This window comes from Gopherus evgoodei, chromosome 9, assembly GCF_007399415.2.
Source record: "Gopherus evgoodei ecotype Sinaloan lineage chromosome 9, rGopEvg1_v1.p, whole genome shotgun sequence".
NCBI lineage: Eukaryota > Metazoa > Chordata > Testudines > Testudinidae > Gopherus > Gopherus evgoodei.
The window spans coordinates 103637455-103662388 of record NC_044330.1 but is presented as its reverse complement, the minus strand read 5'-3'; the positions used below and the strand labels follow the sequence as shown (position 1 = coordinate 103662388).

The 24934-nt window shown below is 39.3% G+C and overlaps 1 protein-coding gene across 4 annotated transcripts in view; it reads right to left on the bottom strand.

Moving 5' to 3' along the window:
- Window positions 1–24934, bottom strand: part of MAP7D3 (MAP7 domain containing 3) — a 66023-nt gene that overhangs the window by 5545 nt on the left and 35544 nt on the right. For 3 of the 4 annotated variants that reach the window (XM_030574491.1, XM_030574490.1, XM_030574489.1), the window contains 13 exons: window positions 24824–24925; window positions 18881–18979; window positions 18337–18435; window positions 17069–17194; window positions 14933–15078; window positions 14335–14465; window positions 13893–14143; window positions 6023–6158; window positions 3788–3947; window positions 2327–2431; window positions 1961–2014; window positions 1504–1591; window positions 758–971 (listed from right to left, as the gene is read on the bottom strand). In XM_030574491.1, the coding sequence (XP_030430351.1) occupies window positions 758–971; window positions 1504–1591; window positions 1961–2014; window positions 2327–2431; window positions 3788–3947; window positions 6023–6158; window positions 13893–14143; window positions 14335–14465; window positions 14933–15078; window positions 17069–17194; window positions 18337–18435; window positions 18881–18979; window positions 24824–24925 (1711 nt within the window). The remainder of the gene's footprint in view (window positions 1–757; window positions 972–1503; window positions 1592–1960; window positions 2015–2326; window positions 2432–3787; window positions 3948–6022; window positions 6159–13892; window positions 14144–14334; window positions 14466–14932; window positions 15079–17068; window positions 17195–18336; window positions 18436–18880; window positions 18980–24823; window positions 24926–24934) is intronic. The other variant, XM_030574492.1, reaches the window with a different exon arrangement.

Below are 24934 nucleotides of genomic sequence, written 5' to 3'. Positions count from 1 at the left end.
TTTGGGGATTTAGTAACAAACTGTCATCCAACCTCAGGGAAAACAGTTTAGGTTGTTGCTTTGCTTACCAGTAAGTTAGCCATGTTTCTGTTTGTTTGGCAACATCTCAGTCCACTTACCACCACCACTATTATTGACATGGCACTATCAAAAACAAGCAGCTTATGCATTAAATAGCAAACTGACAGTGTGATCATGCAATGCACTTGAGGCAGTGGGCACTGATTCATAACGGAAAGTTTTAAACTGATATTTTTCTTTATCAAGATACTGATGCTTTAGTAAGTTTTGAAGCAAACTAACAAAATCTCTGGATTTAGTTTCTGTACATCAAAGTAACTGATCAGCTGTGGGCTGGTTCAATTTCACACCAGATTTACACCGAGCATATCTCCACTGACTTCATTAGTGTTACTCCAGACTCACATTAGATTCAGAAGAATCACAGTCAGCTCCAAAATACAACAATGTATAATTATACAAGAAGGAATAATTTATATTTTATTTTATAATTTATTTTTATGTTTTATATATTTAAAGTGGCATATATCATTTTTTAAATACTAACTTGAAGTTTTGCCTAGAGTAAATCAGATGTTTCCTGACAACTACAACAAAACTGGACAGTCTCAAATTAAATTTTTGGCAACCTATGATCAGTACTAGCCACAAACTATATGAAGTGTATTTAAGGATTTATTACATAAATTACAATCAGATGCAACCTTTACATTAGGACACCATCACAAAGGCTCACCTGTAATCCTTTAGCTGCATAACATGCAAAGACCCCTCATTCTTCTTCTTCTGATAAAGGTCTTGCTCATCTCCATTTATAAGTACTTCATCTGCCTCCATTTTTGACATATCTTGCATTGAAGATTCTGTAGAAGTCAAATCACATGCAAACTCAGAACTATATTTTCTCTGCACCTTGATTTCTTGAGACAGATCAACACCATTTATCTTTTCTGAAAGAAAGAGTTGCAATATATTATAGTTCCTATTCCAAATTAACAACACACAAATAAATGCCTAACTGGTCTCTCTCCTACCTGGAATGTTCTGAACATACAGGCTCATAAAACAAACATCTCTAATGGGAAATTGGCTATAATGATATGGAATAATACATGTATTTTTAAAGTGCCAAAACAAATCTAAAACATTTTTATTGCATAGTCATTTTCAAATCATACATTTTTAGTTAACAATTTTGCCTGTCTTCCACACAATGGAATAAATAATCTATTCTCATTTTTATGCACAATGCTTCCACGGCAATTGTGGAAGTGGTGTACTCAAAACATCATACATCAGCATGAAAATTACAGTAAATATTGCCAACTGCTGGAAATGGAGTAGGGCCTTTCAGAGGATGAGTGAAGAAATAAAATCCTTTGTTTATTAGGGAGTTCGGATCCCATTAAGACAATGACTACCCTGCTTTAGAGTATAAGTGATTTTAACCACTTTGGACCTCATTTACCAAACGCTGTTTACCTGGTTGATATGTTTTTTCAAGGCTCAACTCTTCCTCCTCTTCAGCATCCTCTTCCTCTTCAGCCTCATTAGCAGACTTCTCTTCATTCTGTAACAGAAATCTGTATTACTGCTGACTTAAACTGTTGTAAGTAACAACACCACCACCCAATATGTATTGTGAACCGCCCACATATTATCACATAGGCCATGATTCAATACATTTTAAAAGATGTACATCCAGCTTACATGCTGCAGAGACCCTCAGGAGTATCTAAGAATTGCCCTGAGTATACTGAGAGTTACTATCAGTCATTGCACAGGATTGTTGTGTTATGGCTGGAAGCCATTTCATTTCAGTTAACAGAACATAACGATGTATGTTATTTTTCTGAAAGTGAAGCATTTAATGGAAAGGTTCTGAAAGCAAAACACGAGAACTCCTTGAATCTATATAATGTCACATATAAACAAGTACCTTGGCTTCATTCTGATCTGACTTCCGAGTTCTTTTCATTATTTCTTCAATTCTCTGTTAAAGCAAAAAAAAAAGTGAATTTGTCACAACATGAAAAAGGCTAAACTTTGATCATTTGGCTTCTTGTATCAACTGTTGTATTTAAAAGGATTTAAGAATTCCTTACTCTATTTACCACTTTAAATTGTCATTTTTTAGAATAGAAACCAAAAATATACATTCAAAAACACAATTTGATTTATTCAAATACATGCGACTGTTCCCAGTTCAGATAGTTTGTTTAACTTTATTCACCAAATTGCTTTAACATTAGAGTCTCAACACACTTTAGGCTCACTTAAAGGCTTGAAAGCAAGAACTATGCACCTTTTTCCTTTCAAGTCTCTCCTGCATATTTTGCTGCATAATTCTCTCTCGCTCCTGCCGTTGTCTTTCAGCTTCTTCTTGGGCTTTTGCTTCAGCTTCCTCTCTCTAAAATTAAGGCAGAGTATATGGGATCCAATACATAAATCAATTTTAAGATGTCAAGAGAGCTATTTTATCAATGGTTATTTTGTAGATGAAATAAATGATTCATACCACCACTTAAGCATCTAGCGTGCAGTACATGTAAATACAGATTATCCTAATCCTGAAAATCTGAATTACAGATTTGCCACCTGATTCTGAAATTCACAGAAAAAATACTTAGTTAAATGATTATCCAAGTTTTTTAGATGGCCCCAGAGCTATCTGAATAGTTAGGTCCATTTAAGGAAGATACTTTAGAAATCATGAGGAAAGCAGTTAAATTGCAAATATAGCAAAATAAATTAAAGACATTTGCAGTCAGATATTTCTATTTAAGATAGTTGGCACTGAATATCTTAGTGCTCCTATTATAACGGAATCTGTTTCTCACTATGATTGCAAGCCTTGATGGGGAGATAACAGGATTCTTAACACTAGCTTACTTTTATAACAATTGTTCAGAACAGTAAAGTATGACAGAGACGGAGAATAAAAAATTTACACAACAGTTACAGAGACAATATATACCATAGATACAAATAGCTGTTATAAATTCACCATACATTGAACAAGGTCCATATAGCATGAAAATTAGCATATAGCATGTAATTTAGCATATAGCATATAATTAGCATATAGCATATAATTTCTTTCATTCATTAGGAAGGATACTTTTTCCAGGTTATATAGACATTAATTATCCATGAAAGGCTATATTTAGGGGTTGTTAGTATTTTCATTCATAGTTTTTAGGGGCCATGGATCAGCATTCAAGTCACACTGCGTGCTAGCCCCTGGCCCAGGAAAGCTAATGATCCAACCACTGGACCAAATTCAGTGATGAATCCTGGTCACGAGCCACCCGAGGCACATTGCACATACACTAAGAAGTATTTTAAAATCTGCTGTATCAGTCTTTTAGCTATTACCATTACCTTTTATAGAGAAGTTACCTCGCACAAGGTGCCCCAGACTCCTCTCTGATCTTTTAAAACAGGAAGCTCTGTAAGTGGCCCCAAGAAGATTATGAAGAAGTTCTATTATACTTTGGCTTTTACAAAGTTCCTTGCATCTTACCTACTAAGCAGCTTTCAGCCACCAGTGCACTGAACATGACTAAATGGTTATGAAATATTTGCTTCTTTCCCAGACTCAAAAGCCACACAATTTAGGAAGATTTCAATAGTTTTATCTATGGTATCCTATGTCCCTTTATGACTGGGCATTTTCCAACGTGAACTGATTCAGGATCTAAAAAGAATTAGTTAACAAACAGAGTCATGTTCTACATCTAGCAAGTAAACCTGTTAAACCTACTAGTTTTTCCTGCTCCTCCTGTTCTTTGCGAACTCTCTCTTCAGCTTGTCTTTGCTGTTCTTCATCATCAAGCCTTTTTCCTTCCTCCAGTCTGCGGAGTTCCTCCTCTCTTTGTGCTTTATCTTCAATCATTTTCTTTACCATTTCCTCTTCTCTGCTCCTAGTATTTCCAAGAAATGGATTACACACTGGATATTATTTATTTGAAGTGTGAGAGTTTAAAGCTTGTAAAAGATGCCAAAAGGTAGGTCTACACTGCAGCTGGGAGCATGCTGTACATAACAGCGTGGACATTGCCACAGGGCTAGTAACACAGGCTTGGACCCAGGGGATCAGGCGGGCTTGCTCTTGGGCAGCTAGCAGAGCCACAACATCCACACTGCTATTTTTAGCACACTACTTTGAGTGGAGCTAGGGCAGGTCTGTCTACCTGAGTTGGGAGGCACACTCCCAGCTGCAGTGTACACATATCCAAACTCACAGACAGCTATAGAAGATTCCACTTATTGCCAACAACCAAGGGGTTGCCAGCAAAAAATTGCCATTAATTGGCAGTTACCAATAAGCTGAAGGCAGGTTTGTGGGGCTGCAGCTAGGGAAGGAAATACTGGGACATGTCTTGCCAACTTGGTTGCGAGCAGAGCAGCAGCCAGGAAGAGGTTGCAGTCCAAAAGCCAGGGCTTACATGGGGAAGGGAAGCTGCAGGCAGAGCAGCAGCCAGGAAGAGATTGCAGTCCAAAAGCCAGGGCTTACATGGGGAAGGGAAGCTGCAGGCAGAGCAGCAGCCAGGAAGAGGTACATGCAGCTCCATGGACCTCCCCCACCCCAAGCACTCCTGCTCCCCATAGAAAGCCCTGGCATCCAGGCTGCAGCCACCCACATTGCCCTGCCACAGCCCCCTTCCCAGCAAACAGAACTGGGACTCCAGCAGAGGTTACCCCATTGGGTGGAGATGCTGAGGTCCCTGCCTCTTATCTCCTGTGTAGTCCAGGGTTGCACATAGATTTATGGGACTGTAGCTGAGGAAGGAAATGCTGGGATGGGGTGAGGTCCAGCTGCAGGGAAGTCATGTCCCAGTGCTTCCTTGATGGCAGCCAGGGCCTTTCTTCCAAAAAAAGTTTTCAATAAGTGGCATGCTGTTGCCAATATCTGAATCTCGTTAACATTAAAGTCAACAGGATGGGATTGATTCCCGGCAAAATGTTGCTATTAAGTGGTATCCACCCTGTCTAGCCATAGAAGAGATAAACATTAAGCAGCAAACTGTAAAAGTTTACGAACAGCGCCATCCCACCAGTGTCTCTTTCAACTGTGAGCTGGAGGAACAGAAAGGTAATTCATCCTTCCTGGACAGTTAATTCTTTGGACACTAGTGATAACAGATAATAGTCCAGCCTCAGTACAGAGAGCTGGACTACATGACCTATTGAGATCCCTTCCAGTCCTACGTTTCTATGATACTGTCAAGAAGGGTGCCAGCTGTTCTGGTGATGTGGACACTTGTCCACTGAGAACTGGACTAATAAGAGAAATGCATTGCATGCAGGCTATCTGCCAACCATCATGTGGCATCTCAGTCATCATCAATCTGGGATGAATTTAAACTGGGAACCTAGAAGTCAACATGTCTCCCAAACTTGCCAAAGAAGAGTTTAAGAGGAATACAGTAGAACCTAAGAGTTACAAACTGTCTGGTCAACCACACACCTCATTTGGAACTGGAAGAACACAATCAAGTAGCAGAGACAAAAAAAAACCAAATACAGTACAGCACAGTACTGTGTTAAAGGTAAACTTCAAAAAAATAAAGGGAAGTTTAAAAAGATTTGACAAGTTAGGAAACCATTTGTTTAATTTAAAATAAGATTGTTAAAAGCAGCATTTTTCTTCTGCATAGTAAAGTTTCAGAGCTATATTAAGTCATCGTTCAGCTGTAAACTTTTGAAAGAACCACCATAAATTAAACGTAACTGGAGTAAGAAGCATCTCTTATATTTTTAGTAGTAGAATCACTGGAGACTTGAAAGAAAGAGAAGCAGTCTGCCTAGAAAGTGACATCCCATTTCACACAGACTTCTGACATTCACAAGGATACGTATTTCCAGCAAACTCTGCCATATGTACCTGCCTCTCTGTAGAGTCTCGCACGTGTAGCTACAATACATGCCAGCCAGGTTTACATGCCAATCAAATTTGCATGACAGAAAATATTGTTTTCCGGTATTTACAAGTTACCTTTCCTCCTCTTCTCTCTGAATTCTTTCCTGGCCCTCACGCTCTCTTTGCTCCCGTGCAAGACGTCGTTTCTCTGCTAAGATTTTAGCAGCTTCTTCGGCTGTTGTGGTTCCTGGAATATTTTTGCTACTAGATTCTGTAATTTGAAAGAAGGTGGTTATATAGTACCATCCACTTCAAAACACGCCTTCACCACTGTGATATAAGAGGTGAGTAACACTGCTTTGTCCAACTGCCCTACCATCATCAACGTAAGTACTCAACTAGTCAATCAAAGCACTCTGTATTCAACACACAGAGAAACTGGAAGAAAATCCTAAACAGTTGAAAGAAAGCAACAATAGGAGCCCATTACCTTATTTACATTGCAGACATACTACACTAACTCCTTCCACCAATACACCTTTGGCTGTTTTCAGATAATGTAACTAACTGAAAGTGCATTGTGGTATTCCAATAATTTGAAGACCACTCCATTTAAATGCAAACAAGAACAAACTTTATTCCAGGGGTCTGACTGGCATCCCCTCTAGGTTTCTCTTCCTCATAACCCCCATTGCAGTGTCTTCTCCTCCGCCTCCTGGTTCCACTTCCTGGTCTCTTAAAGGAACCACACCTCATAAGCAACCATTCCCAAATACTTCATGCATCTCTGCTACAAATAATGCTGTAATAATCATAATAATCCAAAGAATATTTCAAAAAACTAATATAACTGCGTAACCTTCAAAGAATATTCTATTAGTGCTTTTAAAAAAAATCTGGAGAAATATTATTGTATGAGCAATAAGCTTGTTAGTCTTCCTTATAATGAACAGGAAAAACATATTCTGGGCTAAAAGAGGAAGTATCAGTTTTAAAAATCCATTTTTCAAAATTAGCAGTATTTTTAGAATATTAACAACTATGCCTTTGTTTTATCAGACAAAATCAACTAAAGGACAACACACTAAGATCTTAAATCATGTCCACACAGTGACATTGCTACATTCTCATTTTACATGGAGATCAAAACATCTCTAATCAAACTTCTTATATAATATCCACAGTTATAATATATTACAAGGCCTACGGGCACAGCCAAACTCTCTCTTACAACCCCCCCCCCCGCGGTGTTTGAGTACAAGAAATATGTTCATAAAAATATTCTGAAAAGCTACTTGACTAATTTATACTGTAAACAACCCTCTTGTTTTTAGGAAGTATCCCCATCTTCTTGAAGTTTAACTGGTTTTAATGTAACTGATGTCTGACCTTGAGAACATTTAGGGCCTGATTTTCAGTGGCTGTAAGTCAGCACAGTTCCACTGAAGGCAATATGCCTATACCAATTAATATTAGCCGAGATTCTTCCCTTAATTTATTTTTAACATCCTTATATAGGGGCAGACAACTGCAGGTGTAACACTGATAAATCCTTCAAGTCCAAACGATTAACAATTGGAAAATTCTTCAAATGTTACAAATATTAGACTTATTTCAATAAGCATCAAAATCAATGTACTGACAAAAGTATTTCGCTTCTAGCCTGAAAAAAAACAACACACATTACTTCAATATAATGGGCCAATTTATGTGAAATTCAGCCACTTTTTATAAGTTTAAGACAGTACAGTGGGAAAGATTTTCCATGAGCTGGGTATGGAGTGTGAATGTGAAGTCATTGTCCACAAACTGTAGCATGAAAGCATCAACGGCACTTATACAGCTGTAGAGTCAATACAAAGTTTGTGCACAAAAATTGTGCTTGCAAAACTGAGGGAGTGTAAGTGTGTACACAGGATTCCAATTTCCCAGCTGGCATTGCTGGAGAGTTTTTTTTCTATGTATTTAAGATTTATACAATCTCCAGAGCCTCTCCAGGGCTTTTACTACCTTTGATTTAAGAAATGCAATCATACCGTACAAGCAAGAATAAAACTATATCATTGCCAAACCTAGAAACAAGGCAATCCAAAGAATACCAAAATACTCAACCTCCCCAAGCAACACCAAACCACACAGACCATCCCTCTGCACATACCTACCTCCCAAATTGCACAGGAGAGCAGTCAGGACAGGTGCAAAGACTGGTTCTGGTACCAATCATCTACCTTCTCAAATAAAAGCTTTGTCTGCATAGCAGGAAGATTGACTCCATTAAAAACAATACTATGGGAAAGTATTTTCCTTCAAATAATCTTAAGCTATTTGTTGTATGAAACATTGGGAAAGAAAACACTTAAGTTGATAATACACAGAGCACAGCATGTATGGGCAAAGAGTCAGCTTTCTAAACCTCACCGAGAAGCTACTGCGTGCATCAGGGACTGACGTTTTTGAAATGGACCTGGGGATGCAAACCTACAGAGGTAAGGGGTTGTTCACTTCTGGTCATGAAGTCTGGCTGCTGCGGGCTAATGTATAGGACACTGGACTGGGAGTCAAGACACCTGGGTGCTAATCGCAGCTCTATCACTAGCATGCTGTCTGACATCAGGCAAGTCATTTCAGCTCTGTGCCTGTTCCCTTGCCACCCTTGATCTGCCTCATCTGTAGGCATCATAAGCTGTCTGAGGAAGGTACTGTTTCTTACTACAAGTCTGTACAGCACCTAGCACAATGGGCCCTGATCTAGGCACTACTATAATATAAACAATAGCAGCAGCTGCTAAGACAACGGGATTCTTACACCTGCTCTGTTTATACACAAAGCCAAGTCAATAAAACAGCGATGCCATCAATAATCAATCCTTAAACTTGGGCAAACTTATCACAAAACTGAGCCTGACTATGCAGAATGCAGGCCCTCAGTGTAAAATCTCTACCTGAGGCAATACCATTTTAGGATTACAAGCTACACGCTTCCACATAAAATACTGTCTGAGTACGCAGTATCAAAAAGATAAAGGAAACCAGTCACAGTAGTGTTCGGAATAGCAGATTATTGTGATAAATCAGGATGGAGAAGGAAATAGGAAGAAGATGGGAAGCCTGCAGGGTGGGAGAGATGAAAGATGTGTATTTTCCCTCTTGAAGGTAGATCATAGTTTTCTGTAAGGATTTCAACACAAAACTCACTCTGTGCACTCAAGATTAGGAGCACACATTTCTGGGCATACAGTAGTGAATGTACAAACTTTGGAATACCCAAAATCTCAGATATGCATGTACCAACATCATTTGGTGCATGGGTAAAGTATGCAGACACATGGGTACCTGAATTGTATGTGGTCAGTTTTGGGGCAAAATTTAAGTCTTCCATGATCTCTGTCTTGCTCAATTCCTCCATCTGCACTACTTGGAGTTTCTTGCGTCTGTAGAGCAAAAGAGGTCATTTTCCAACTCAGGAAAGTGCTTCTTCAGAGGGCCTGTATAATCCTCCTCTGTCTTCGCATCAGTGGGGATGGAAGATGATGCACTTCTTATACTCCTATGTCACATATTCCATGTACCCACAGCCAGAGTTTTAGACAGATTTAATCGTTACAGAATGGCCCCCCCCAACATGAACACGTGCATTAGCAATGTTCTCCCATTGTAGCTTTGTGTGCTGTTTTCCTACAGTGATATTCCTGACCATCGTCTCATTCCTTTGCTGTACTTTTAAAAACAAGCTGCTCAGGATTTAAAATTAATCCAACAGGACTGCTGTTCAGTTGTTGGTGTCACTCGCTGTCAGTTTGTGGATTGTAAGAAGCATTCCTTGAAAGGAAGCAGAAATTGTGACACTTCCAGCCCCATTATGTGTGTAGGATTCCTTCAATCAACTCCTTCTCTGAGGATTCACAGTCAGCACTACTTGACCTGTGTTGGTTAAGGGGTGGAAAGAGTGTGTTAAGCAGGGCCATGGAACTGTTGTCTTGTGAAGAGCTGGTGGTGGTTTACCCTCCTCTCTAGGTCCAGTGAAGTTAGTTTCCTGTATGATGGATGGAAGAATGTTCCACATTACAGCTGTCTAAGGAGGAGCCTGCAATCTCCTCACTGGAATTTGGTTTTTTTACCTAGCCACTAAGATAATGTGTACCTGTGCTAAAACAGTGTGATGTGTGGCATTAGATCAGGGGTTGGTAACCTTTCAGCAGTGCTGTGCCGAGTCTTCATTTATTCACTCTAATTTAAGGTTTCATGTGCCGGTAATACATTTTAACATTTTCAGAAGGTCTCTTTCTATAAGTCTATAATATAGAACTTAACTATTGTTGTATGTAAAGTAAATAAGGTTTTAAAAATGTTTAAGAAGCTTCATTTAAATTAAAATGCAGAACTCCCTGGACTGGTGGCCAGGACCCAGGCAGTGTAAGTGCCACTGAAAATCAGCTAGCGTGCCATCTTTGGCACACATGCCATAGGTTGCCTACCCCTGCATCAGACAGAAGGTTATCACCCATACCTCAATGTGGGCTATTTGTTTTATTTTTATGCCCTCTGACTCCTCAACAACCCAGACATATAATTATTACATTCAAGTTTATTACTCATCATAGCACACAAGGTGACAACTCATGAATGAGCATTTCTTATGTTTTTAAGTTGAAGCAAGCCTTTTAACTCAGGAAGAGAAGCTGTGTACGACTGCTCCAAGTCACTGAAAAATAAGACGTGTTTTATTGCATAATAGCATATTTTAACTACCTACCAATGTAGACACAAAAGGAAACAAGCAAGACAAGGAGTGTTGATAGGCAATCAAGTCCACCATAGGTGGAAAAGTGACATGAAGATCCAAGTGTGACGAATTGGGAGATACCTGCATTATTGTTATGACTATTATGTGTTTCCCTGTTCAGTTTTGGATGGCTGCCGTCTTTAACTCCAAAGCTGAAGCCCAACTGGAGCTGGGGCTTGGCTGAGGCAGGAAACAAAACAAGGACTAAGAACTAAGACAACCCCTCAGGTACACTTTTCAGGCCAAGTTAAGTATTCAGTGGGGGCTTTTACTGGGAGATGCCACTGCCAGATACCAGCAAAGCTAACAGGACTTGTTTTGCCAAGGCTATCATAAAGATCAAAAGTTTAAAAAGGTTCCCCTGGCAGAAAGGGAGAGAGAAAATGATCAGCAGGCCATGGGGCTGACACAGACTGGGAGAGAGATAGGAGCTGTGGGGTAGGCAGTCTCACCTTACGCAGGGCCTAAGCATCTGAGCTAGGATCGACCTGCTGAAGTAGTCACAACTGGTAACTCGGGGGCTTTAACCCAGGTTCTAGTCTAAAAGTGGGTGAACTACAGAACTCTACCCCAGCAGAGATAAAGGCTTGAGGTCTGACATCTGTGAGAGGTGCACTCAGTGAGACCCCCAAGAAGGGACAATGGTGCAGCTAGTACAGACACCATGACACCAAGTACACTTAAAGCTACCTTGAAATTAAGGTTGAGCCCAGGACTTGATAGCAACTCAGGAGCCACGGGACAACTCGGTGGTGAAGGCCAGTGTCTTTGCGCGGAAGCCTCAGGAGCTGGTTGGGGTATGTTATTGTGCCAAAGCAGTGAGGTAGCCTGGCTAGATGGCCACTCACTGCCCTCAGTTCTTGCCCTCTGATTTCAACTTCACAGCACATGATTTCGAAAATGTGAAGCAACTTTTCCAGAACAGAGGGATCTGCCTCCATGTTCACAGGTAGGGCATTCACGGAGACTGTCTGGCCAGGAGTGGACACCCCATACTCACAAGGAAGAAAGAAACCAACACCTCTGTGTTGACCAACTTCCATACTATCTCTCTGCCTTATAAACTCTACAAAGAGTTAGGTAGAGAACTACTCCCAGTCTCCTACTATCAATGACTGCAAAGAAAGCGATAATCTAGTGAGCAGCAGAGCAAGATGGAAGGAGATGAGCTGGGTAAATACAGTTCTAGAAATTAGCATGGGAAGAGAGAGAAGAAGTACCCAAGTAATGAGCCGAAGTGGCAACATGAGATTCAGGGATGAGTTCCAAATACAGTTTAGAAGAGGCAGCAGAGAAGGCGGGTCAAAGTCCTGGCAATGAGAATGTAAAGCTTCAGAAGATGAGAGGCCCAGAGATAGACGAGGATATAGCAGGTGGGTCTGTGAAGGACAAGGATGATTCTGTAAAGGAAAACATGCATGACTGAAGCCAAAGAGTAACTGGCAGATACCTGTGAATAGGACAGACAGCAGGGATCAAATATCAGTGATGTGGATTACTGATCTATTTCTCATGCTCTAGACAGGTCTAAGATACACATTTATTATAATTAGGAGCAAGGGACACTGTTGAAAGATTGGTATACAACTCCATATGACACCACCACGACGACATCTAGCTATCTTTCCACAAGAACGTGTGTGTGCAAAGCACAGTACAACATATGGGATCCCAAAGAAATTCTTGCCATATTTCACACCCAGTTTAAAGTGTTAACACAGGGAAATTTTCAGACATTCCCTCAAACTTACACACATTCAGGAACACACAAGTATCTTTACATGCAGTGACATGCATCAGGCATATGATCCCACTTACCCATGGTATTTGAAGGATTTTCACCCTCAGTATCGCCACCAGTTGCCTGTTCAAACTCCTTTTTCTGTTAAGTTTCCCCTATGACCTTCTCCACAGAGAAGTGCATGTGATACCTCATCAGAAGTCTTTCCCAGATTCTTTTCTGGAGATTGTAGAGAGTGTTCTTCCTGGTTGGAGGGGTAGAGGATGTGCTCATTTGGCACAATGAATGGGGTCAGAAGATTTATTTCCAACCTGAGAGAATTATGCCTGCTTTATTCTCCTCTGTGTGGCTCATTGTCTCCTGATGCTCTGGCGATTGCACATACATTGGAATAAAAATTTAGGCAGGTCTCTAACCATTTGGAAGCTAGGTCTCATGTATGCTACGATGAATGAGCTGTTGATTTTTCCTCCAGGCTAAGGCATATGCACGCAATTTTTAAAGTGACAGCTGGCTCAATTTCACAGGTATCTGGTTTATAGAACAAGGTTTCAAAAGTGTGTGCTTTAATTTGTATGCATTGCCTGCTATTTGAAATCACTTTGCATGTGTGTCTTGGATTTGAGAATCTAATCCAGTATTTCTAATATACAAAGCGGAACAGGATTTAGTTTAGAAGTTACACTGTAAACAAGATTAAAAGTCAATACCTTTAGCTCTCTAGTCAAATGAACTGAATACTATATATGGTATAACCCAGCAATTTATAAAGCTACTGTATAATTAACAATTTGCAAATAACATCTTTTAACCTGAAGCATCCCAAAATCCCCTACAAATTGTTTTACAAACTACAGTATAAAGGGACTGTTTCACTCATCCTTGAAATGCTGTCAATTCTTGGGTAGAATAACCACTATTCAGTTGTATTCAGTGAAACTACAAGAACTGAATATCAATACTTTTCACTTCTATAGCGCCTTCTCTCCAAGAAGTTCTAAATATTTTACAAATACTCATGAATCTCCATTTTACACATGTAAAAGTCAAGGCACAGAGACGTTCCAGATAGAAAGGCATGAAGCAAGATCACACAAGAGTTTCGCAGAAAGATCAGAAACAGAATCAGATATTCTGACTCCAAGTACTCTTATTCAACCATAGAGATATCCCTTCCTCGCTCTGAAGAATACTGTAAGAAACCAGAGATGCTGGAGAAATTTAGGAAAGGAGATGGAACTTGGCTAGGACTTTTTCAGGAATTGCCAAGTCCTCTTTAGTGTCTGCAAGCAGTCAGGAACACAATTTGTGTCCATTCCAAAAGATGTAAGTTTCTTCTAGATTGCTTTAAATTTTTTTGCATACTTACAAAGATCTCTCTAATGCTATTTATAGGTAATTATCATCATTAAACTTCGAACTGTAGTGGACCATCATCAAGATAAATGGAATAGACAAGTGGATCACTTAAAGGCTCCTACCTTCTTTGGTCTTTGCAGCAATTGCGACAGTTTCCCTCTCAGAGGTTGGAGAAGTGCCATATTCTTGTCCTGCTCCTTCTTTGCAATTGTCCTTTGGTTTGCACTCCATTTCAGGTTTCTTTCTGGTAATATTCATAACACTTGGTGTGAGAGGCAGGCGTTGAATAGGTGCTGGTTTGGAGACTGTAGTAGGGGATGATGGCCTTTGTTTCAATAGACTAGGTGAAGGTGGACGGGCCTTTTGATTTTGTCTGCAGAGAAAGGAACACTTATTAGGGCTTCACTGAAAGCCTGAAGTATTTAACTGATTTTATACACATAGCAACAATATGCACCTTCTGCATTCATACTGGACAGTATCAGGACACCAAACCTGTGGCACAGAAAGTAGTGCCCATTTTGTTTTGAATATGGTTTAGGATGAACACAGATTTAAACATACCTAGCTGTAGAGGGAGATGAAGGACGTTTTGCCAAGTTAGCAGGGGACGGAGATCTTCTACGAGCTGACACAGATAGCGATGGAGGGCGCCTCCCAGCAGGACTTGGGGACTGCTTTTGTGTCGCCGATTTCTGATCAGATACACAAACAGCGGTAATGTACACCTTCTAAAATGCACAGTCTAGATCCAAGCTGATTTAGGTTTGGCTTTAAACACCCTGAAATTCTGGGGTATTTGAAATTTTGGTTTGGAGACACCCTAAAATAAAACTCTCTTTTTTAAGAAAAGAAGTGACTTTTTAGTATACCTATTCTTCCATTTGGAATTATTTTTACTAACTTGCATAATTAGTAACCAAAGATTATTAAAACTTTAAAAAGAAACATCAACTTGCTCTTATCATTACAATAGTATTTTGTGACATTATCTAATGTTTATCTACAATGCAAAATAAAGAAATTTAACTAACATTTAAGTGTTCTGATGCAATAAATAGTGCAGCTAACCAGGATTGCAAACTGTTATAACATGTCCCTAATCTGACCTGTCCAAAAAAAGAAAAAAACAAGCCTTTTGTAAAAGGAATTTTCAACAGACCTGTGTGGATTCTGGAGAGCTGGTGTCAGATGAAGATACAGTGGTCTTCAATCTGTCGATGCTACGGCTGCGCACGGGCACTTTAGGAGTTTGGTTTGGAGAACTGATGGAACTGGCTGAAGCTGAACGAGGACAGAGGTGAGATTCTATAAAGTTAGGAATTTGACAAGACAAAACAGAGAACCAAGTGCACAGCATCAGAACAGGAAAAAAGGAGAGAGAGAGAGTGAGAGAGAGAGAGAGAGAGAGAAAGAAAGAAAGATTGTGTGTGTTAGAACCCATACAGAGAAAACACCACTGGAAGTGCACATTGCAACAGGTCATGGACACAAGACACCATCACCACAAGATTAGGAGTTCAGAAGCCACAGCACCAAGAATGAAACCATTCCGAAAGCAGCAGTCAAGTGTAGATAAAAAAATAAAGTGCTTTTCCAAACTCTGTCTACATTAAATTTTCAATACCTAAATGTAGTTTCCAATTTAGTCAAACTGTAGCTTGGCATGATTATTTCTAGACTAACAGAACTCTGATGGCCAAACTCTTGCACAGGGTGAAGAAGCGTATCTCACAAATGCTTCACAATGCGTAGATAATGCCGTCCTAGTTATAAAATGTTTTGTTTTGTCCAACCCACATGGAATGATTTTTCATAAAACATTGTGTGACAAACTGCAGTTACTATATCAAATATTTTAACCTTGTTTTATGCACTTCCTTATATATCAAATGCCATATAACAGCATTGGTTATTTTTACTTTTTTCCCCAAATCACACACTTTATCCACATTAACAAAACAAGATTAAAGTATGTGAAGAAACTAGAAGTGTAAAGGGTTAACAGCCAATTATAATTACTTTACCATCTCCAAAACTGTCAACCTCTTCACATATATTAAGATGTGATGAGAAAATATGATCACTGTATGGATCCTTCACTAAACACAGTAGTTCATATATAATATACAAGAAGTGTATACAGTAATGTAAATTGAGATATTTGCAAACAGATTAAAACTAGCATATCTAAGATTTTAAAATATCTAGGGATACAAAAATCTAATGACAGATGATAGCTCTTAATCACTGTACTCTTATGGATAAAACATTTTATTTAAATATCTACAGCATTCTTGTAGAGAGAACTGCATTCTTATGATATGAACTAGAATAGATCAAGGATATTACTACTGAAATTAAGTGTTAATGCTATTGAAAGTACCATAAGTTTGCTGATTGTTAAAGCAAAAGTCCTGAACTTTTGTTTGAATAACACTGAGTCAGAGCCACATCCTGCCTATCAGTACAAAATAAGAGATTTCCCTCATATAAAGTGAAGTAAAACATTTTGTGGAAAAATAAAATGCACACAAATAGCTGTGCAAAAACATGAACATAAATTATGAATCAGCAAAAGCAAGGATTAATTACAGTCAGGTCAGCAGTGTAGAAGTCTTGTCACTATTAGTGAGGTCAGTTAATTAGCTTAAGTTATACTAAAAAAATAAAGATGGAGGAATGCATTTGAAAGGATAAAAGGCAAACAAAATGTTGATTGTGAGTTGAAAGATTAAAAAAAAACAAAAAAACACACGAACAAGGGGAATGAACTCCAGTTAGGTGCACATTACATTGAACATAGTACTTTCACTGGAACTTTCTTAGATTCAGTAAAAGTCACAGGTAACCTAGGTAATTTTTTTACCTGAAAAAATTGCTCTCCCTCAGATAAGTCAGTTTGTGCCCCATGCTTACTAGTCTCTTAGGCCTCCTATGAAATGTTACTAGTTTTCCAGTTCCTCCTCCTAAGCCGTCACTTAAATTCAAATACAGATCTCAGAGACAGCTCAGTGCAAAAATAAATACCAGTATACAATTCCCTGCAGAATGAATGAACTGGTATTGTAGTTTAAAAGCCAATACTATCCTATGAAATCTCAAAATAAACATGCAACATAAAATATGTATTGCATTTATTTTACCAAAGTAAATGTTAGTGAAGTATTATTCATAGTGATGTGTTAACTAAATGTATGAATTGTGTTGAAAGGTAACATAGTTAGCAACTGTCATATCAACTCTTGCTTTGAAAGCAACTACTATTGCTTTCAGGCTTTTACTGCACTCCTGTTACCTGAGGGATCTTGTCCATCAGCCGATAATGTAGCAGCACTTTTACTCCTAGCTAAGGAGGCCTGTGTGGGGGCGAGGAGGCGACTGATTACATTACTCTCCAGAGGACTGATCTGGGAGCGACGAGCTGAATGATGGGAACAAATCAAAAAGGATTCAACATGAAGTCATATAATGAAGAACGCAAGCATCGAAGAGAAAAGGAGCTTTGGGAGTATTGTTGCAAATCATAACATTTTCAGAAGAAAATATTAAAGTAATGAAGAGGGAAATACATAGTAATAGTATAGCAGGATTAAACACTGCAATCAGATATGATTGCATTTGTTGTCCTTGATTTATTACTAATTGCTATGTGCAGAGAATGATATGCAAACAGACATAAAACACAGATGGAGTGCTGAAATATGTCAAAACATGGAAAGCTTTGGATTCAGCTTTGCAGAACTTAGGATGCAACAGAGGATATTACAACAGATTGGTGGCACAAACCAGAGAAAAACCTTGGAAATTATTGCCAACAACTGTTAGCTATTGTTAAGTCTTATTTGCACACACAAGCTCTCATATATAGTAATCATTGTCAACTCAATATGAAAAAGGGTTCCAAGCATTCTACTGTAGTTTCTTATCAGGGCAAGAGCTGCTAAGAAGGAAAATTTCAAATATGTTAATTGAAAAGGAGATGTTTGTTAAAGAAGCTGGCATCCATTAGTTTCAAGTAGAAAATAGTTATTAGAAAGAAGTTCTTAATAAAGAGGTGTCTTGTACTTTAAGGATGGATGTAAAGAAAAGCAGAGACACATATGAGAACAGATTTCCCCCCTAACTTGGGGGCACTAAACTCAGTCCAGCAGCAGGAACAGAGAAGTTGCTTGTAAACTGAAAAACTAACAGAGCTTTTAAAGCCAAACAGAAAAAGATACAGGAAAAAAATATTAACATTTAAAGTGAAATGATTTCTTCAGCTAAAATTTATCAAGACTATCTTTCTAAGCTTTAGCTCTTTGACTTGTATATATAATGGTTTTGCTCATCTACTTCTAGCATGATTAAGTATAATTCACAAAAACCCTGACAGGATTTTTTGTCAGAGACAAGAAATTTAAAGAATTTAATCTTTACTACTAAATAACTAGAATTCTCACTAAGTTTCCAGATGTAGAGGAACCAGAAGAAACTACTCAAGTAACGTAATCCTATCCAATTTTACTGTGCATTGCTTTTAAATAGCAAGATTAGGATTCAGTTTTATAAATAGCTAACCACCTGGTCTTTCTTCCTTTTTCACCTTCTCTAGTTCAGGAGAAGAATGAGGTTTACTACTTATTCTATTCAAAGACGTGCTCCTCTTCTTTTCTGTTCCTCCTAGAGACCAAGCGCAAAGGAATATTATTTTTAACAAGAGATTTGCATAGTTGATTTCCTGAATTGCCCGCTCCCTTTCTTTAAAAAATATATATATTTTGCCAAAAATACCTATAAACCAGAATTGTTAATCATTATGTAATACTTCGGCCACACAAGTTGTACCTATTGGTTTACTTCTCACCCACCCCAAGTACAGCTTCAGAGAAAACACACTTGCATATAGAAACAGCAGAATTCTGGATACAATGTTTGATATTGCTAGTATGTGAGTAATGATACCAAAGTTCAAATGGTCACATTATATGCACAATAGTCTACACTGTTCAGAGTGAAAGTATTTCTAAACAAAGTTTGGAAATTTCAGTTTAAACACAATTTAAATTTAAGAAATACTCAATTTGCTAACCCCTAGTTTAAATTAAAAAAAAAAAGTTTCCTGCACCTTTCTGTTCCACCTGTGAACCTTTCAGTGGTGGCTGTTCAGACTGAAGAGAAACTTTGTTACTCAGTCTGTTTAATGAAACACTTCTCTTTGTGGTACCTGTAAGTGACAGTGCAAATTATATGATTACATTTTATATAGAATCCTAAAGTGTTCCTTTAACCACCTACCCCTCTTTTCTATATACAGTATAAGCCATAGTAGCATAACCAAATCTGACTGATTTATGAACCATACAGAACCACCTTGTGGCAAGAAATAAAAAGTGCATCCTCAAATAATTGGAGAGCACAAATAATCATTTTGAATCCTTAAATTTCTAATTGATACACCAAATTTCTGTTAACAATAAATAAAGAAAGACAGACAGACACAAATCAATCAAGATTCAATAAAGTAGTATATGATAAGGCTCTAGATAAACTGAAGACAAATGTGTTTGATTGAACTGATTTAAAAACAAGTTAATTTAAGAGTATAAAAATATCTATCTGGCCACTATTACCAGGAATATAAAGAGTGCTTAAAACAGGAGAAGTTCTACATAAATACATATAGGTCTTAAAGGCATAAAACAAGGTTCATCTGAATTATACTATTACATAGAACAAAACTGCTTTGAGAGCACATCCCAGTGTGCAAAATGGTTGTTATATTTTGACAGCTGGGTTCTAGTGGTGGGAGGAACTTGAAATCTCATATTTCATATTTTCCCTAAGTACGTACAGTTAAGGCAACTAATAAAGAAAAAATGTTAAATCAGATTAAAATTTTTTTTAAAAATCCCAGCATCTCAGACGACAATACATCAGGCTGGGCCCAGCACACAAGTTACAACCATCCTATGTGGGCACCTCTCTGAAGCTGTGATGGGACATAGAAGAGTTACAGCAGAACCTGAAGAGCTGTGCACATTCCATGCACCATTCACCTAAAGATTAGCTGCTCTCTGGAAGCCAGATCAAGAGTGTAGAATTGCTCTGACCTGTTCGGCTGGTATAAGCAGAATCTTGGAGTCTTGATCTAAATCTCTCTTTGTTGTTAGAGAAAATAAAGGTGAGTACTGGACATTTTCCCCAAAGAGTCTGAATATTCACACCGTTTCAAGGCAATTGAACTTGTATTCCTACTCTGTGGTCCACCAAGGGCACCCACTTAATATTTCCGGCTCTCAGTCATCACCTCTCTTGGGCAGAGACCCACATCTCACTCTCCTATAACCAGAGATTATGAAGCTGCCTCACTCTGTGATATCCCCAGCAAGTCAGACTCCCTAAAAGGCCAGCATCGGTGCTTTCCTTTTCTCTCAGGGCTTGGCTACACTGAAGAGTTACAGCACTGGTGGTGGCTTTACAGTGCCGTAACTTACTCCCAGTCCACACTGGCAAGGCACATACAGCGCTGTATTCCCCTCGACAAGGGGAATAAAGAGAACAGCGCTGGTGCTGCAGTGCCAGTGTAAACAGTGATTAATATTACTACGCTATAACTGACCTCCGGAATTTTCCCATAATGCTTTTAAGTAAAGATAACATTCTCTGTTTTGTTGTGAACTTGGGGCTCCCGGAGCTGCTTATCTAAAAGACAAACACAGCTATTCTTTGCTCGAGCAAAGGCAGGCAGGGGGATGAATGTCCACAGCTAGTGTTTGCTTGAGCAGAGAAGCAGCGCGGCTTGCGGGGGTGGGGTGTCCGTTTCGGAGCAGCAGCTTATCTGGTCTGTGAGGAAAAAAACCAAAAGGCTATTACATTTAGTGAATGAGAGAGGGGTGGGGGAAGGGATCGGAACTTGCAAGGCAGGGAGCTGACACACAGTGTCAGCTCCAAAAATCCACTTTGTCTCCCCCACACGCCCTATCACACTCCACCCCACCCCCCTCTTTTGAAAAGCACGTTGCAGCCACTTGAATGCTGGGATAGCTGCCCATAATGCACCACTCCCAACACAGCAGCAAATGTGGCCACACTGCAGCGCTGGTAGCTGTCAGTGTGGTCGCACTGCAGCGCTTTCCCTACACAGCTGTACGAAGACAGTTTTAACTCCCAGCACTGTACAGCTGCAAGTGTAGCCAAACCCTCAGATGGCTTTTACCAATGTATTGTCCGCAATTACAAGATACCACACAGCTCCTTCTAGGCATGCATATTTATTCTTAAGGTAAAAGCATTACAGATAAAACATTAAAACAATAAAATAATCTTCATGCATGTAAAAAAAACCTTACCACAGGTTACCCCCAACTCCTACTGCAACCTAGGGCTTTGATAGGTTTTAGTCCTTCAAAACCCACAGCTGGGTTTTCCCTGTGGTTACAAGTTCATCCATTTTAGATCCAGAACCAGAAAGAAGACTCCGAATCAGTTTAAGCACCTGCTATTTATCTAAAAGTCCTATTGTAGTCTGGTGATATCTAGAGAATCCAGTCTGAACCAGACTATGCAAGCCTTCATACGACATGATATCTCTCTGGAAGTGTTATAACCTGAGTGATTTGCAATAATTAGCCCCTACTGTTTTCATTTTCTGAAATAGCTGTAGTACGTCATTTAGGAAAGAAAAAATCAAATGCATAACTACAGAATAGGGAATAACTGCCTACTGCTTCAAAGGATCTGTGGGTTATAGTGATCTACAAACTGAATATGAGTTATTAATATGATGCAGCTGCAAAAAAAGGCAAATATGACTCTGGGGTGTATTAACAGGAGTGTTGTATGTAAAACACAGGAGATAATTGTCCCATTCTACTCGGCACTGGGGAGGCCCCAGCTGGAGTACTAGGTCCAATTCTGGGCACCACAGTTTAGGAAAGATGTGGACAAATGGGAAAGAATTCAGAGGAGACAACAAAAATGATGAAAGGTTTTAAAACCTGACCTATAAGGAAAGACTGAAAAAAACTGAGCATGTTAGTCTTGAGAAAAGACCAAAGGGCAACCTTATAAAAGTCTTTCAATATGTTAAGGGTGGTGATAAAGAGGATGTTGATCAATTGTTCTCCATGTCCACTGTAGGTAGGACAAGAAGTAATGGGCTTCATCTGCAGCAAGGGAGATTTAGGTTAGATACCATGAAGAACTTTCCAACTAGAATGGTAGTTAAGCTCTGGAATACGCCTCCAAGGGAGGCTGCGGAGTTCCCATCATTGGAGGTTTTTAAGAACAGGTTAGACAAACACCTATCATAGTTGCTCTAGGTTTGTCCTGCCACAGAACACAGGGCTGGAATTGATGACCTCCAGCCCATTTGCAGGATTATATGATTTCTCTTAACAAGCTTAATATAATAGTGTTTCCCAAAAATACTGGAGGAAGTTGCTCTGTCAGAGTTTCTGTTACAGAACGGCAGTAGGTTTAGTAGAATCCCTTTTGGCTGATAATTTATTAAATATTTTTTCCTTTCTGTGCTAGAGTACATATAAACCAACATTTTATAAACCTCTTGGCTTCTGGTTCATACCTAGAGCCTAATCCTACAAACAGAAATATTATATATTATATATAAAAATAAAAAACACATAATTCTATTTACGAGTAATCCCAGTTGAAGTCTGGGACAATCACACATGTAAAGTTACCCACATGTATATCTGTTTGCAGGATTGAGCCCTTAATCTGTCTTCACGTTAGGCTTCAGAAAAAAATATTATCCTTTCTCCTCAACTTATACATGATTTTTGGAACAATACAGGGACAGTTATTTCTGGAAGGAGGGAAGCAGTCCGCTAGGACTGCCCTCTAAACATGTTAGCATAGCATTGCAGAGGGTTCAGAGAAAGAGAGATTCAGAAGGTTAGCCTTGAGAACATAAAAGAAAAAGGACGTTATTTGTGGTGGTGGAATTAATTTTTAATTTTCTCCTCTAAAAGCAGAATAGCGACCTTCCTAGTATTACTATCAGCTTTTTGGTCTGGAAAAGGCATTATGACACATACTTCATAGGAGGATTGCAGTCAGACATAGAACTATAGCATTATTGGTAATATTTACTGGTGCTTGTTCAGTTTGTTTTTTTTTTAAATAAATCACTTCTGTCTGAAAACGTACTTAATGCTACACGTAACACTTATGCCCCCTATAAAAAAAAAAAGGAGAAACATTAATTCCATTTTCCCAGTTTGTTTACTTTATGCATTTGATAGTATTTCCCCTATTGGTATGATTTTACACAGCAACTGGAGAAAACCTTTTAAAAATATAAAATGACTGTAAAACCACTAAAATTTGCAGGGGGACACTGGAATAAGCGTTATATCAGCAACTCATTTTTAAAAACTGAGTGGATTTCAGGTTGATTACGTCCCTCAGCAGTAGTAGGCTCAGCAGTGTTTACCCCAGGGTTTTGGAGAGAACAAAGATAAACATCAAGAAAACAAGCAATGCTCCGTCCTGGGAAAAAACCAAAAACTTATGTACATCATTACAGAGTTTGTAAGGTGCTGTAGTTTAATACAGTGGATTTCAACCTGTGGTCCGCAGACCCCGGGGGTTTCACAGACTACGTCTAAGATTTCCAAAGGGGTCCACACTTTCATTCAAAAATTTGTAGGGGTCTGCAAATGCAAAAAGGCTGAAAATCGCTGGTTTAATACCTTGGAACTAATGGCATAGGCATTCTGCATGGCTAGTATGAAGATACATCCCATGAAACCACAATCCCCAAGGTCAACGTGAAAAAGGGAATAGCAGAATTTTCACACTTTTTTGCCCGTTTTATGATACAATTGTACATCATACAAAGTATCAGGGCTCTACAATATGTAAAGCATGAGTTCAGGGCCTGCTACAGATTTTTAATGCCAAGATGCAAATTTATTTTTGTTGTGAATATGCAACCAAATATCTGAATTTATTTCACTCAGGAAAATACTATATATACTCTATCACAACCCTCCCCAGATGGATAAGCAAAAATGGAAAAATTTTTATAAGCTGTTCATAAGCCGACCCTATAATTCAGGGGTCAGCAAACTTTGGCTCCTGGGCCATCAGGATAAGCCACCAGGGGGCCGAGATGGTTTGTTTACCTTGAGCGTCCGCAGGCACAGAGGTAAACCTAAGTAACAGTGTCCCAGCGTGCCAGCTGCTTACCCTGATGGGCCAGGACAGCAACTGGTGGGGAAATTTTTTGAGGGGTGGAGAGAAGCTGGGAGTCAGGAGAGTAACCCCTGTGACCACCCCCCACATGACCTCACCCCTAGCCTAGGACCCTAACACTCTCCCCATTCTATCCCTTCCCACTTTATCCGGGGAGGGTCAAGGCAGGATGTCTCTGAACTGGCCACAGTCGGCTCAGGTGGGCTGGGCCGCGCAGCGCGGCCCAGCCTGCCAGCCCCGGAGCTGCAGCTGCTTTGGAGGCTGAGGGGAGAGCATACTGGCCAGAAGCGGAGAGACTCTGGCCCCGCCTCTTCCCTTCTGTCTCTGCTGGCTGTGCTGCCTCTCCTTGCGCCCTCTGTTTGGGGGAGGGGCTGTGTCCCACCTCTCCCTCTCTATACCCATTCATAAGCCGACCCTCTTCTCCTGTGCTTCCCTTTTTTACTACAAAAAATTTGGCTTATGAACAAGTATATACGGTAGTTGTCTTCTGTGCAATTTAAAAAAAACCCCAATTACTATGTTTAGTATTATCTAAGTCTGAGATTTAAGGCATGCAAACCCTTAGAATTGGTGTGAAACGGTTAATTCATAAATCGTTCATCAAGATTTGGCTTTAATAAAACTGAATCCTAGAAATATGAAAAGTGATCTTTACTATTATTCTCCTGCTGTAACATAGAGATCACAACCAAGGATTGGGTCAAAGACCTGCACAGTTTGCTGGATTAATAAATTGGGTAAAATGCATTTGAGATCACATGAGCAATGAATTAACAAATAGGTCGGAGGAACAGTACACATTATCTACCTTCAAGAAACTCCCTCCCAAAAACCTCAACACACTTACTCCGACCAGGAGAGTTTAGAAGTGCTGCAGAAGATGACAAACGTTTGTTGATGACAGCTTCTGTTTGTTTGAGGTTTGCTGTGGATGTGGAACGTTTGTTGGCTGCAGAAA